The sequence below is a fragment of the Amphiprion ocellaris genome, chromosome 10, assembly GCF_022539595.1.
Source record: "Amphiprion ocellaris isolate individual 3 ecotype Okinawa chromosome 10, ASM2253959v1, whole genome shotgun sequence".
NCBI lineage: Eukaryota > Metazoa > Chordata > Actinopteri > Pomacentridae > Amphiprion > Amphiprion ocellaris.
In genome coordinates this window covers 37,045,541-37,057,622 of record NC_072775.1, presented here as the reverse complement: position 1 = coordinate 37,057,622, position 12,082 = coordinate 37,045,541, and the positions used below count along the sequence as shown (strand labels likewise).

Here is a 12,082-nt window from a genome sequence, read left to right as displayed (position 1 = left end):
CAACCCACTCAAACTTTATTCACAGCTGCTTCACATGAACAGCAGAACATATGGCTGAGATTAAAGCTGCAGGGGGACAAATGTGAGCAGCAGGGGGCAGCGAACACACACACGATCAATATGTTTGATCAGGTATCGATCAGTCCAACTCTCAGGACTCATTCACCAGGAAACCAGATGAGAGGATCATTTATTAACATCCACGTGAGCTGCAGGCTGGTCAATGAATCAGAAACTCATCAATAAATCAGAAATTATCAGTAAATCATAAACTCATCAATAAATCATAAACTCATCAATAAATCAGGAGTGTCAATAAATCGGCAATAAATTATGAATACCTGTCAATAAGTCAACCATTATTTAATTCAAACTGAAAAAAACTTTACTTGAAACATCAGAACGAGAAAAATAAAGTTTGTTCTGAACTTTATTAACAAAAAGAAATCAATCGATCAATCAGTCTTCAGCTTTGCTTCATAAATCCGCTGCCTTAGATGCTGATTGGTGCCAATAATCAATCAATAACTCTAAAGCAGGTCTGAGCTCCAGGATCTGCAGTGATGTCATCACCAGCTGTTTTCTCTCCGTCCAATCAAATCCTTCTTTCTTCTTCTTTGGTGGTGCAGCCGTAGGGGGCGGGGCCACGTGCATGAGAGCGGGTCATGTGATGAGGGGCGGGGACAGGTGAGCAGCAGGTGTCAGAGAGGGACCAGCAGAGCTTTAGTCTCCGTCATGGCGCCCCCATCAGGCTGCAGGGAGGAAGGGGCGGAGCTTGTGGGCTCAGTCATGACGTCGGCGGATGGCTGCCGGCTGAAAGCGGCTGATCCTGAACTGGACCCGTCAGCTTCGCTCTCCGTCCAGCAGGACTCGCTGTCGGATGCTGAGGACAGTCGGCTCCTCCCCCAGCGGCCGTCGGTCCGGACGGTGGCGAGGCCGACTCCTGGTGAGTGTCGTGCGGTGAGATGACACGGCGCTGGAGCTGAGTGATGAGCGCAGGTCTTTCTCCTGCAGCTGCAGCACGGCACGCAGCAGCGGCACGCGGCGGCCGATGGCGGCACAGTACTTGGGGTGCGTGATGGCGTAGATGATGGGGTTGTGGATGGCGGAGGCCTTGGCGACGACGGCGGGAACAGAGTTCATGTATGGAGTCAGCAGGTGGGCATAGCCGGCGGTGGCGGTCAGAGCCACGGCAGAATACGGCGACCAGGACACCACGAAAAGCACGATCACTCCCAGAGCCACTTTGGCCAGCCGCCACTCGCCACGCAGACGCTCATACGCCCTGTTGGTCTGTCGACCGCTCAGCCGTTCCACCTCTTGGCTCGCTCGCCGCACCGCCCGGAAGATGGCCAGGTAGCATCCGGCGATGACGGCGAGCGGCAGGAAGAAGACGAAGGCGAACGGTGTAGGCACGCACGGCGGTCGTGAAGCTCATGTAGTCCCAGCTGCAGGACGTTTGCAAGCCTTCGGGGACATAGGCGCTCCACCCGAAGAACGGCGGCAGACTCCAGCCCAGCGAGTACAGCCACACCCCCGCCACCACCACCAGCACCCGCCGCTGACTCGCCCCACCCAGCGCCATTGGCCGCGTGATGGCGAGGCAGCGGTCCGCTGCGATGGCCGTCAGCGTCATCATGGATGCAATACCAAACAGAGCGCCGCAGAAGGCGTAGAGCTCGCAGGCCAGTTCTCCGAACACCCAGCGGCAGTGCAGGCTCGCCACAAAGAACACCGGAGACTGTGTCAGAGACATCAGGAAGTCAGCGGCCGCCAGGTTGACCACCAGCAGGTTGCTAGGTGACTGCAGTGTCCGACTGCAGCAGAACACGTAGATGACCAGAGCGTTTCCCAGCATGCCCGTCACCCCGACCAACAGGATGACGGAGCCAATGATGTAGTGGGCGTGGTCAGGGACGTCCACAGTAGGGAACAGGTGAGGCTGCAGGTAGGAGCTGTGTGTGGGGGCGTGGCCAAGAGGGTGGACCAGCTGAGACGTCCTGATGTGGAGATGATGAGCGCTGCAGTTTCCACCCAGAGAGCAGAGAGACGGCGTCCCGCTGGCGTGGACGAGGCTCATTGCTGGCGGCTGGTTCTCGGTCGGTTCTTGGTTGGTTCTCGGTTGGTTCTCGGCTGGTTCTCGGCTTGTTCTCGGCTGGTTCTCACTGTGCGGTCGCTCTGCGGTTGCTCTGCAGTCGCTCTGTCCTGCTGCAGCTCTTTACGTGAGGCTGATCAATGGATGACGGAGGACTATTGAACAATGATCCATTAACTCCATGCACTCAGGGTTCGTCAACATCTGCTCCAGATGTGACCTCGTTGCTGCAGGTTAATGAGCTTTTAGCTCAGAACTTCAGAAAAAATGGGGTCAGATGTGTTTGTTTCCTGTCCGAGTCCTAAATACACTGAAATAAGGTCATCGGGCCAAACACTGACAAACAGACCTTTATTTTCCAGGTTCATGTTTGTCAGACTTCAGACCATCTGGAGGTGAAGACAGTCCAGATATTTCCAGCCGTCACTGAAACTGGAGCAATGAGCCACATTAAATCTGTAACAGTGTTTAATGTGGAGTTTTATTTTCCATGTTTTCATCAGTTCAATACAAAGATTCACTGATTATAATAATTAACCAATGGATGGACTGTGGGCTGCACAGTGGCGTAGTGGTTAGCACTTTCGCCTTGCAGCTAGAAGATCCCTGGTTCACGTCCCGGCTTTCCCGGGATCTTTCTGCATGGAGTTTGCATGTTCTCCCTGTGCATGCGTGGGTTTTCTCCGGGTACTCCGGCTTCCTCCCACAGTCCAAAAATATGCTGAGGTTAATTGATTATTCTAAATTGCCTGTAGGTGTGAATGTGTGAGTGATTGTTTGTCTATATATGTAGCCCTACGACAGACTGGTGACCTGTCTAGGGTGTCCCCTGCCTTCACCATAAGTCAGCTGGGATAGGCTCCAGCACCCCCCGCGACCCTAGTGAGGATTAAGCGGTGTATAGATAATGGATGGATGGATGGACTGTGTTCAGAGTTGGACAAATGTTGGACAGAAGTTGGACAGATGTTAGATGTTGGAGAGATAATAGACAGATGTTGAACAGATACTGGACAGATGTTGGACAGATGTTAGATGTTGGAGAGATAATAGACAGATGTTGGACAGATGTTGCACAGATGTTAGACAGAAATTGGACAGATATTAGACAGATGTTGGGCAGATGTTGGACAGAAGTTGGACAGATGTTGGACAGTTGTTGGATAAATGTTGGAAAATGTTGGGCATGTGGACAGATGTTGAACACATATTAGACAGATGTTGGACAGATTTTAGACAGATGTTGGACAGATGTTGGACAGATACTAGACAGATGTTAGACAGATGTTGGACAGATGTTGCACAGATATTAGACAGACGTTGGACAGATATTAGACAGATGTTGGACAGATGTTGGAAAGATATTAGACAGATATTAGACAGATGTTGGACAGATATTTGACAGATTTTAGACAGATGTTGGGCAGACATTAGACAGATGCTGGACAGATGTGGAGCAGTGGAAACTAACTTGTCCACACAGAGACCAGTTTAATCTCCCACAATGTACCAGGAGTCCATCAGTCCATCCACTGATCAATCAATCGATCGATGGATGAGGTGAGTGTCACCATGATGACTGTCCTCGACAGTATCAGTCCAGGATGTCTGTCTCCTGCATCCAGGTGAGCAGCAGGTGATGCGTCAGGGGGGCGGGGCCGCGTTTCGCCTGAAACGCCGCCTCTTCATCAATTGACCCATCCTCCCTGTGAAACCACGGAAAAGGTGAGGAGAGACGGACGGATGGCAGAGCTGCAGACAGACTTCAGTCCCGACACTCGGTCTGAGACACAACAAACAAACAAACAAGCAAACAAACAAATATTTACTGTCTGGTAAACAACACCAAAAACAAACAATAGAAAACAAATATTTACCACTGGGTAAGCAAAATGGTAAACAAACCACAATCAACAACAAAACAAACTGTAAACAACCGGTAAACTGAACAGCAAATAAACAAAAACAAAGCAAACAAAATACTGAACAAGACAATAAACAACAAGTAAACTAAACACGTAAACATTTACTGTTGGGTAAAGAAGATAGTAACAACAAAACACAGTAAACAAACAACTGGTAAATAACACAATAAAAGTGTTAAGGTCAGAACGTACCCGGACGTACCTGAACGTACCTGAACGTACCTGAACGTACCTGAACGTATCAGAACGTACCTGAACATACCTGAATGTACCTGAACATACCTGGACGTATTAGAACATACCTCGACGTATCAGAACGTACCTGGACGTACCTGGACGTACCTGAACGTACCTGAATGTACCTGAACGTACCTGGATGTATCAGAACATACTTGAACGTACCTGAACGTACCTGAATGTACTTGAATGAACTTGAATGTACCTGAATGTATCAGAACGTACCTGAACGTACCTGAATGTACCTGAATGTACCTGAATGTATCAGAGCATACCTGGATGTACCTGAATGTACCTGAATGTATCAGAGCATACCTGGATGTACCTGAACGTACCTGAACATACATGAACATGACACATGGAGACACATTCAGCGATGACATAAACTTGGAATTGATTGACAGCTCACCGCCGGCCTGTGGGGTCATCTGATTGGATCGGGACTTCCTGTGTGGGTGGGGTCAAGTCAAACAGGATGGTCTCGCTGTTGGCCAGACAGAAGCCATTGGATGTCATCACCTCTGGACAAGAGACAGAAGCAAATGGCTGGTTAACACCACCAGATGTTTGATGGTCCTCGTCCCCAAATCTAGGCAGACATGTCCTCCCCCTGAGGACGTCTCCACCTCCAGGTAAACATGTCCTCCCTCTGAGGATGTCTCCACCTCCTGGACGTCTCCACCTCCAGATAAACACGTCCTCCCTCTGAGGACATCTCCGCCTCCAGGTAAACATGTCCTCCCTCTGAGGACGTCCCCACCTCCTGGACATCTCCACCTCCAGATAAACATGTCCTCCCTCTGAGGATGTCTCCACCTTCAGGTAAACATGTCCTCCCTCTGAGGACGTCTCAACCTCCAGGTAAACATGTCCTGATCATTTCATATTCAGTATCAGTCCATCATTGCCATCAATAACTGATGATTAATAATAGAAACCCCGTGTTTTATTGGTTGTTCTACTACAGACTGATCCATGAGGTGCTGGAATGAACGCAGGAGGTCATTAAAGCTTCCAGAAGGGATCATCATGGTTCCCCTCTGCCAGATAAACTCCCATAATGCTCTCTGAGGTGACCTCCTACCATGGTTGCTACAGTAAGACAGGAAGAGGCTCCACCTGGTGGGACATCCAGGTACTACAGCTGATCTACAATACTTTAAATGTGTAAAATCTTGGAGAAACGGATCAGCAGGTATTAAATACTAAATGATTAAAAATGGATCAAGGCAAAATGAACTTTTCATCACTAACATTCAGTGTCTGCTATTGTTAAATCTCAATTCAGTAACATTTAGACCGACATCAAACACTTCAAGAACATGACAGTTCCTCCTCAGGAGTTGTTGTCATGGTGCCCACTGCTGCTAAACTCCCACAAAACAACAACACTCTCTGCTTTAACACGACATGATAACAACATCCTCTGGTCTCTACAGCACTAAACAGGAAGAGGCTCCACCTGGTGGAACAACCAGGACCTACGTCTGATCTACATCTACTGACATCATGGCGAGAAAACAGGTTTACTGCAGTACATCCTACCATCTAGTACTACACCCTACCATCTAGTACTACATCCTACCCTCTAGTACTACATTCTACCATCTAGTAGTACATTCTGCCATCTAGTAGTACATTCTGCCATCTAGTACTACATCCTACCCTCTAGTACTACATCCTACCATCTAGTAGTACATCCTACCATCTAGTACTACATCCTACCCTCTAGTACTACATTTAGACAGGGTTCTACTGGATCTTTATTACGAGGTTCCACCTAAAGAACATTGAGGAACAGACTGGATCCAGGCATGTTCCTGAGAATAAACGTCTGGATGAGAAGATCAACCAGCTGAAGAACCAGAGGAGATGGAACTGACCTGACAACGTCACCGGACTCTGGAAGACTCGGACCTCCTGAATCTCCGCCATCAAGATCTGGACCTCCTCCTGCTTGAACATCTGGACCTCGTCCTCTCTGAACATCTGGACCTCCTCCTGCTTGAACATCTGGACCTCATTCTCTCTAAACATCTGGACCTCCTGCTGCTGTTTGAAGGTCTGGACGTCCTCCTCTCTGAAGGTCTGCACCTCCTCCGGTCTGAACATCTGAACCTCCTGTTGCTCAAAGGTCTGCACCTCCACGTGTCTGAACATCTGGGATTCCTGTTGCTCAAAAGTCTGGATCTCCTCTTGTTTGAAAGTCTGGACCTCCTCCTCCTGCTTGAAGGTCTGCACCTCCTCCTGCTGTTTGAAGGTCTGGACCTCCTCCTGCTGTTTGAAGGTCTGGACCTCCTCCTGCTGTTTGAAGGTCTGCACCTCCTCCTTTCCAAAGGTCACATCTCCAGCAGCTGGCTCCATGAACAGCATCTGGTCGTCACGCTGATGAAACAGAGGTGGCCATCAGCAGCTGTCCAGATGCTGCTCTGTCCTCAGAAGCTGGTGTGGCCTCCTCAGACGAAGGAGTTGGACTGAAGCCGTGATCCCAGCTGGATGTAGGTCAGGTCAGATTTAGAGCTGAGACCCTCCTCTAAGCTGTGAGCTGCTCTCTGATCTTCTGGATGATGACAGGTCAACCTGAAGGCGATTCAACATGTTCTCACCTTCTGAAGGACAACAGTCATCAGGGTTCCTCTGCTCTCCAACTATCTGTAGAAAGTTTAGTCTGAACAACATCTCAGGAACCATGAAAGACGCTGATCATGTCCTTGATTGTTTCACGTTTCATCTCAGCCACAATCCAAGACTATTTCAGATCCTGAGTCTGAACCAGTTTCTCTCAACTAATGTTCTCCTTATTGTTCTCTGGAGGTTCTTAGTCATCCAGGTCCTGTTAATGGTAGGAACTTCAGGAGAAACCAGCTGGAGGATGGAAGATGTTTCTAGAAACATCTTCCATCAGTTGGTTTCTCCTGAAGCTCCTACCATCTCCTCATCCTGTAGATGTTTTTCTATCTCCATGTTTCCTCTCTACTCTGCTCATCATCTGTAGATGTTTCTTCATGCTGCATGGATCTCCAACAACCTTCTCCTCTGTTCTCTGTTTCTGCTGAATTTAAGATGGCGGCGCGCACAGACGCAGCGGCTCGGAGCTCCCGACTCTTTTTTTTTTTTTACTTTATTTATCCAGTAGCTTTGGTTTTCCTCATGTTCATTTCTAACAGGTTTAGGAACATTTACAATCATTTTTTTTAACACTTCTGCTCAAGTTCATGCCTTTTCAGACAGTTTAGAAGTCATTTTTGCACTTTTTTTGCACAGATTTATCATTGTCATTTGGGTCCTTTCATGATGATTTTGTCATTTTGTGTCTCATTTTTTTACATTTTGTGTGTTTGTGGTCATTTTTTCTATCTTGTTGTTGTTTTGTGTCTCATTTTGTGTCATTTTCTCGTGTTTTCCTTTTTTAGTCATTTTTTGGTCTCCTTTTTGTCATTTTGTGTTTTTTGTTATTTTCTGTCTTGTGTAGTGTCTCATTTGTCAGTTTGTCATTTTGTCTTGTTTTTTTGTGTCACATTTCTGTTGCTTACTTCCTGTTTTATGGCGTTCTGTCTCATTTTTGTCATTTTGAGTCTAATTTGTGTCATTTTATGTCTTGCTTCTGTCACTTTGTCCTGTTTTTTGCCCTTTTGTGTCACTTTTTGGTCTCATTTTTGTCCTTTTGCGTGTTAGTTGGGTCATTTTATGTCTCATTTTTTACGTTTTATGTCTTGTTTCTGTCATTTTGTGTCTCTTATTCAATTCAATTCAATTCAATTTTATTTATATAGCGCCAATTACAGTCAAATTGTCTCGAGATGCTTTACAGAACCCATATGCCTGAACCCCCAGAGCAGCCCTAAGGAGACAGTGGCAGGAAAACACCCTTTAACAGGGAAAAAAACCTCGAGTAGAACCCGGCTCTAATGTGGGGGGACCCATCTGCTGCTGGCCGGGTGGGTTGAGAGGGACAGAAGAGGTAGAAAGGTAGCGATAGAGGGATGGAGGTAGAGGGATAGAGGTAGAGGAGAAGAGGTAGAGGGGTAGAGATAGAGAGGTGGGGGGGTGGGACACAAGGACCATAAAACACAGCCACACATCTGAAGCATCCAGCATCCAGCATCCAGCTCTGGGACCAGGGACACTCGGAGAAAGGACACAGAAAGAAACAGAGTGAATGTAATGCAATAATGGTATATATAGTAAATACATAGGTAGTTAGAGAAGGGCTCAGTGCATCAAGAGAGGTTCCCCAGCAGCCTAGGCCTATAGCAGCATAACTAGGGGCAGAACTAAAGGGACGTCAAGAGGGGAAGTCAGTTGTGCAAATGAAAACACAAGCATACCCCGTCAGGGTCCCCCAGTCAGCCCTAACTATAAGCTTTGTCGAAAAGGAAGGTTTTAAGCCTGGTCTTAAAAATAGAGAGGGTGTCCGCCTCCCGAACCCAAACTGGGAGCTGATTCCACAGGAGAGGAGCTGATAACTGAAGGCTCTGCCTCCCATTCTACTTTTAGAGATTCTAGGAACAACAAGTAAGCCTGCAGTCTGAGAGCGAAGAGTTCTGCTAGGATAATATGGTACTATCAGGTCTTTAAGATATGATGGAGATTGGTTGTTAAGAGCTTTATATGTCAGAAGAAGGATTTTGAATTCTATTCTACATTTCACAGGAAGCCAATGAAGAGAAACCAATATAGGAGAAATATGATCTCTCTTGCTAACTCCCGTCAGTACTCTGGCTGCAGCATTTTGGATCAGCTGTAGATGTTTCAGAGAGCTATTGGGACAACCTGATAATAAGGAATTACAGTAGTCAAGCCTAGAAGTAACAAATGCATGGACTAGTTTTTCTGCATCACTCTGAGACAGGATGTTCCTGATTTTCACAATATTTCTCAGGTGGAAAAAGGAAGTCCTACAGATTTGTTTTATGTGCGAGTTAAAGGACATGTCCTGGTCAAAGATAACACCGAGGTTCCTCACAGTAGTACTGGAGGCCAATGTAATGCCATCCAGAGTAACTATATGCTTTGAAAGCAATTCTCTAAGATGTTTGGGGCCAAATACAATGACTTCAGTCTGGTCTGAATTTAGTAGTAAGAAATTATAGGTCATCCAGGTCTTTATGTCCTTAAGACAATCTTGCAGTCTAGCTAGCTGATTAGTTTCATTTGGCTTCATAGATAAATACAATTGAGTGTCGTCAGCATAACAATGGAAATTAATACAGTGCTTCCTAATAATGTTGCCTAAGGGAAGCATGTATAATGTGAACAGTATTGGTCCTAAGACAGAACCCTGAGGAACTCCATGATTAACCCTAGTATGCTCAGAAGAGTCATTGTTGACATGCACAAACTGGAACCTGTCTGATAAGTAGGATTTAAACCAGTCCAGTGCTGTCCCTTTAATGCCAATAGAATGTTCTAGTCGCTGTAATAAAAGTTTGTGGTCGATTGTATCGAATGCTGCACTAAGGTCCAATAAAATAAGTATAGAGACCAGTCCATTATATGACGCTATGAGAAGGTCATTAGTAACTTTCACCAGAGCTGTTTCTGTGCTATGATGCACTCTGAAGCCTGACTGAAACTCTTCAAACAAGCTATTCCTTTGTAAATGTTCACATAATTGATTTGCAACTGTTCTTTCCAGAATTTTGGAGAGAAATGGGAGGTTGGAAATTGGTCTATAGTTGGCTAAAACATCTGGATCTAGAGTGGGCTTTTTAAGTAAAGGTTTGATTCCAGCAACCTTAAAAGCCTGTGGTACATAACCTGTTACTAGAGAGAGATTAATCAGATCTAACATTGAGGAATTAATTAAAGGTAAAGCCTCCTTGAACAGTCTAGTTGGGATAGGATCTAAAAGACATGTCGATGGTTTGGATGTAGAAACTATTGAAATTAGTTCAGAGAGATGTATGGGAGTGAAAAATTCTAAATATCCATCTGGTCTTACAGCCAATTCTAAAGTATCTGTACTCGATGATACATCTGTGACATTTGTAGGAAGGGCCAGATTAATTTTTTCTCTAATCATAATAATTTTATTTGTAAAGAAGCTCATGAAGTTGTTACTGCTCAAAGCTAAAGGAATACAAGGTTCAACAGAGCTCTGACTCTTTGTCAGCCTGGCTACATTGATGTTTTTCTGTCTCCGTGTTTCCTCTCTACTCTGCTCATCATCTGTAGATGTTCCTCCATGCTGGATGGATCTCCAACTACCTGCTCCTCTGGTCTATGTTTCTGCTGCATTTATTTTAGTCTCTCTGAGGAAACACTGCCTGCAGTTCAACCTGAAACTCTCTGAATGTTTTGGTCTCAGCTGAGTGGGTCCGGGAGAACCAGAACCAGGAGGAATGTTCTGGTTCTGGTTCTCCAGGATCTGATGAAACACTTTTGTGAATAAGACATGTAGAATAAAGTGTCTCCACCTGGTAGCTGCTCGGCTGAACACGTGTCTGAAGGTTCATCTGCTCTCCTTCATCCCTTCATCCTCCTGAACTCTGCACATGATCAGCAGCTCCAACGTTCAGCTTCCTGTTTCACCCGTCGAGGATTAAACTGATCCAGCAACTAATAAATGAGATCAGGGCTGGTTACCAGCGTGTTGCCATGGAGACGCTGTGGGTTAGTTAAACTGGTTCAGGGTGTGGGAGAGATTATCCTCTACAAGCTGATTAACCTCAGAGGGGCGGGGTCAGCAGGTCCACCAATCAGCTGTTTAGACTGTTGATTACCACAAACAGCAACACAGGCAGGAAATGACATCATTACTGTTTGTTCAAGTCAACCACGTCTGCAAAAAGTTCCTCAGAACCACCAGGTTCTTTATTAATGATCAGAGTTCTACCTTCATACTGGAAATATCTCCAGAGTTCCAGGTCCTTGAAGTCCATAGAGGAGAACGTCCCCTGGAGAAAGTTCTAGAGTAGACCTAGAGTTCTAGAGTAGTCTACTCTAGAACTTTCTCAAGTTGTCGGTAAGTCTACTCTAGAATTTTCTCCAGGGGACGTTCTCCTTTCCTGCTTCCAGTCTTTCAGTTTAGTCTCTGTGGTGTTTAAAGAAAATGTGTAGTTGTAAGAAAACCAGGATGCATTGTTAAATGTCAATTTGGGTTTAAGGTTGAGCGTTGTTACTCATAACCACCACAAGAGGGCAGTAATGCACCCTGGCGTGTTCTGTGTGCGACAATGTAGCCGGACAAGAGAAGGAGAGGTGTCATGAAGGCGGCACGATATAGACGTTAATAAACGAAAAGCCGCTGTTTGCAAACCCGCTCCTTTCTCCCGTCGTTTTTCCCCTTTGAGCCAATTTCCACTACATCTGTTATAAACACAACAGTCTCACTTAGAACATTCCAGGTCCTTGAAGTCCATAGAGGTGGGTCCAGATTTATCACTTTTTAATGGACTTTTTCCATCATTTCTGATCCTCAGAACTTCATCAGTCCAGCAGATAGAACCATGACATTTAGGAGGAGAAACACATCTGAGTTCTGGTAAAAACTGACACTGGATCAGTTTAAATCATCCAGGTGTCACAGTCTGAAGACCATCCAGATTTGACCAATTCTGGACAACTTTTGAGTCATTTAGGACACATTTCAGGTCCTTTTGAACATTTTTGAAATCATTTGGGGAAATACTGAGTCTATTTTGAAGTTTTTTGTCATTATTTGGACAAATTTTCATAATTTTGGTACAATTTAGTGTAATTTTGGATGTCTTTTGTCATTTTGAACAATTTTTTGAGCCATTTTTGACAAATACTTAAAAAATTGGGATTATTTTTGAGTGATTCTTTTTTGCCAGGTTTCATGTAACTTGACCAATCTTCA

The 12,082-nt window shown here is 45.7% G+C and overlaps 2 protein-coding genes across 2 annotated transcripts; both read right to left on the bottom strand.

Annotated features, from left to right (window-relative positions):
• Positions 1-4: 4 nt before the first annotated feature.
• On the bottom strand, positions 5-2,373 carry LOC129349909 (melanopsin-like). Its single transcript, XM_055014762.1, is given in 3 exon segments — positions 5-945; positions 947-1,405; positions 1,407-2,373. Coding segments are annotated over 3 exon segments (1,377 nt in total). The 5' UTR covers positions 2,081-2,373; the 3' UTR covers positions 5-701.
• A 282-nt stretch (positions 2,374-2,655) lies between these two features.
• Positions 2,656-7,049, bottom strand: LOC118470317 (trichohyalin-like). Its single transcript, XM_035948334.2, has 3 exons — positions 6,141-7,049; positions 4,667-4,778; positions 2,656-3,878 (listed from the first exon to the last, which is right to left on the bottom strand). Exons 1-3 carry the CDS (start codon positions 6,628-6,630, stop codon positions 3,740-3,742), a joined length of 741 nt encoding a protein of 246 aa, XP_035804227.1. The 5' UTR covers positions 6,631-7,049; the 3' UTR covers positions 2,656-3,739.
• Between the last annotated feature and the right edge of the window lie 5,033 nt (positions 7,050-12,082).

What these genes read in the sequence shown, in the direction of transcription:
- LOC118470317 (XM_035948334.2), bottom strand. Translation starts at nt 6,630, where the DNA reads ATGCTGTTCATGGAGCCAGCTGCTGGAGATGTGACCTTTGGAAAGGAG. An exon ending in GAGTCCGGTGACGTTGTCAG is followed by an intron (nt 4,779 to 6,140) that starts GTCAGTTCCATC and finishes TCTCTTGTCCAG; the next exon opens with AGGTGATGACATCCAATGGC. An exon ending in GATGACCCCACAGGCCGGCG is followed by an intron (nt 3,879 to 4,666) that starts GTGAGCTGTCAA and finishes GTTGTGTCTCAG; the next exon opens with ACCGAGTGTCGGGACTGAAG.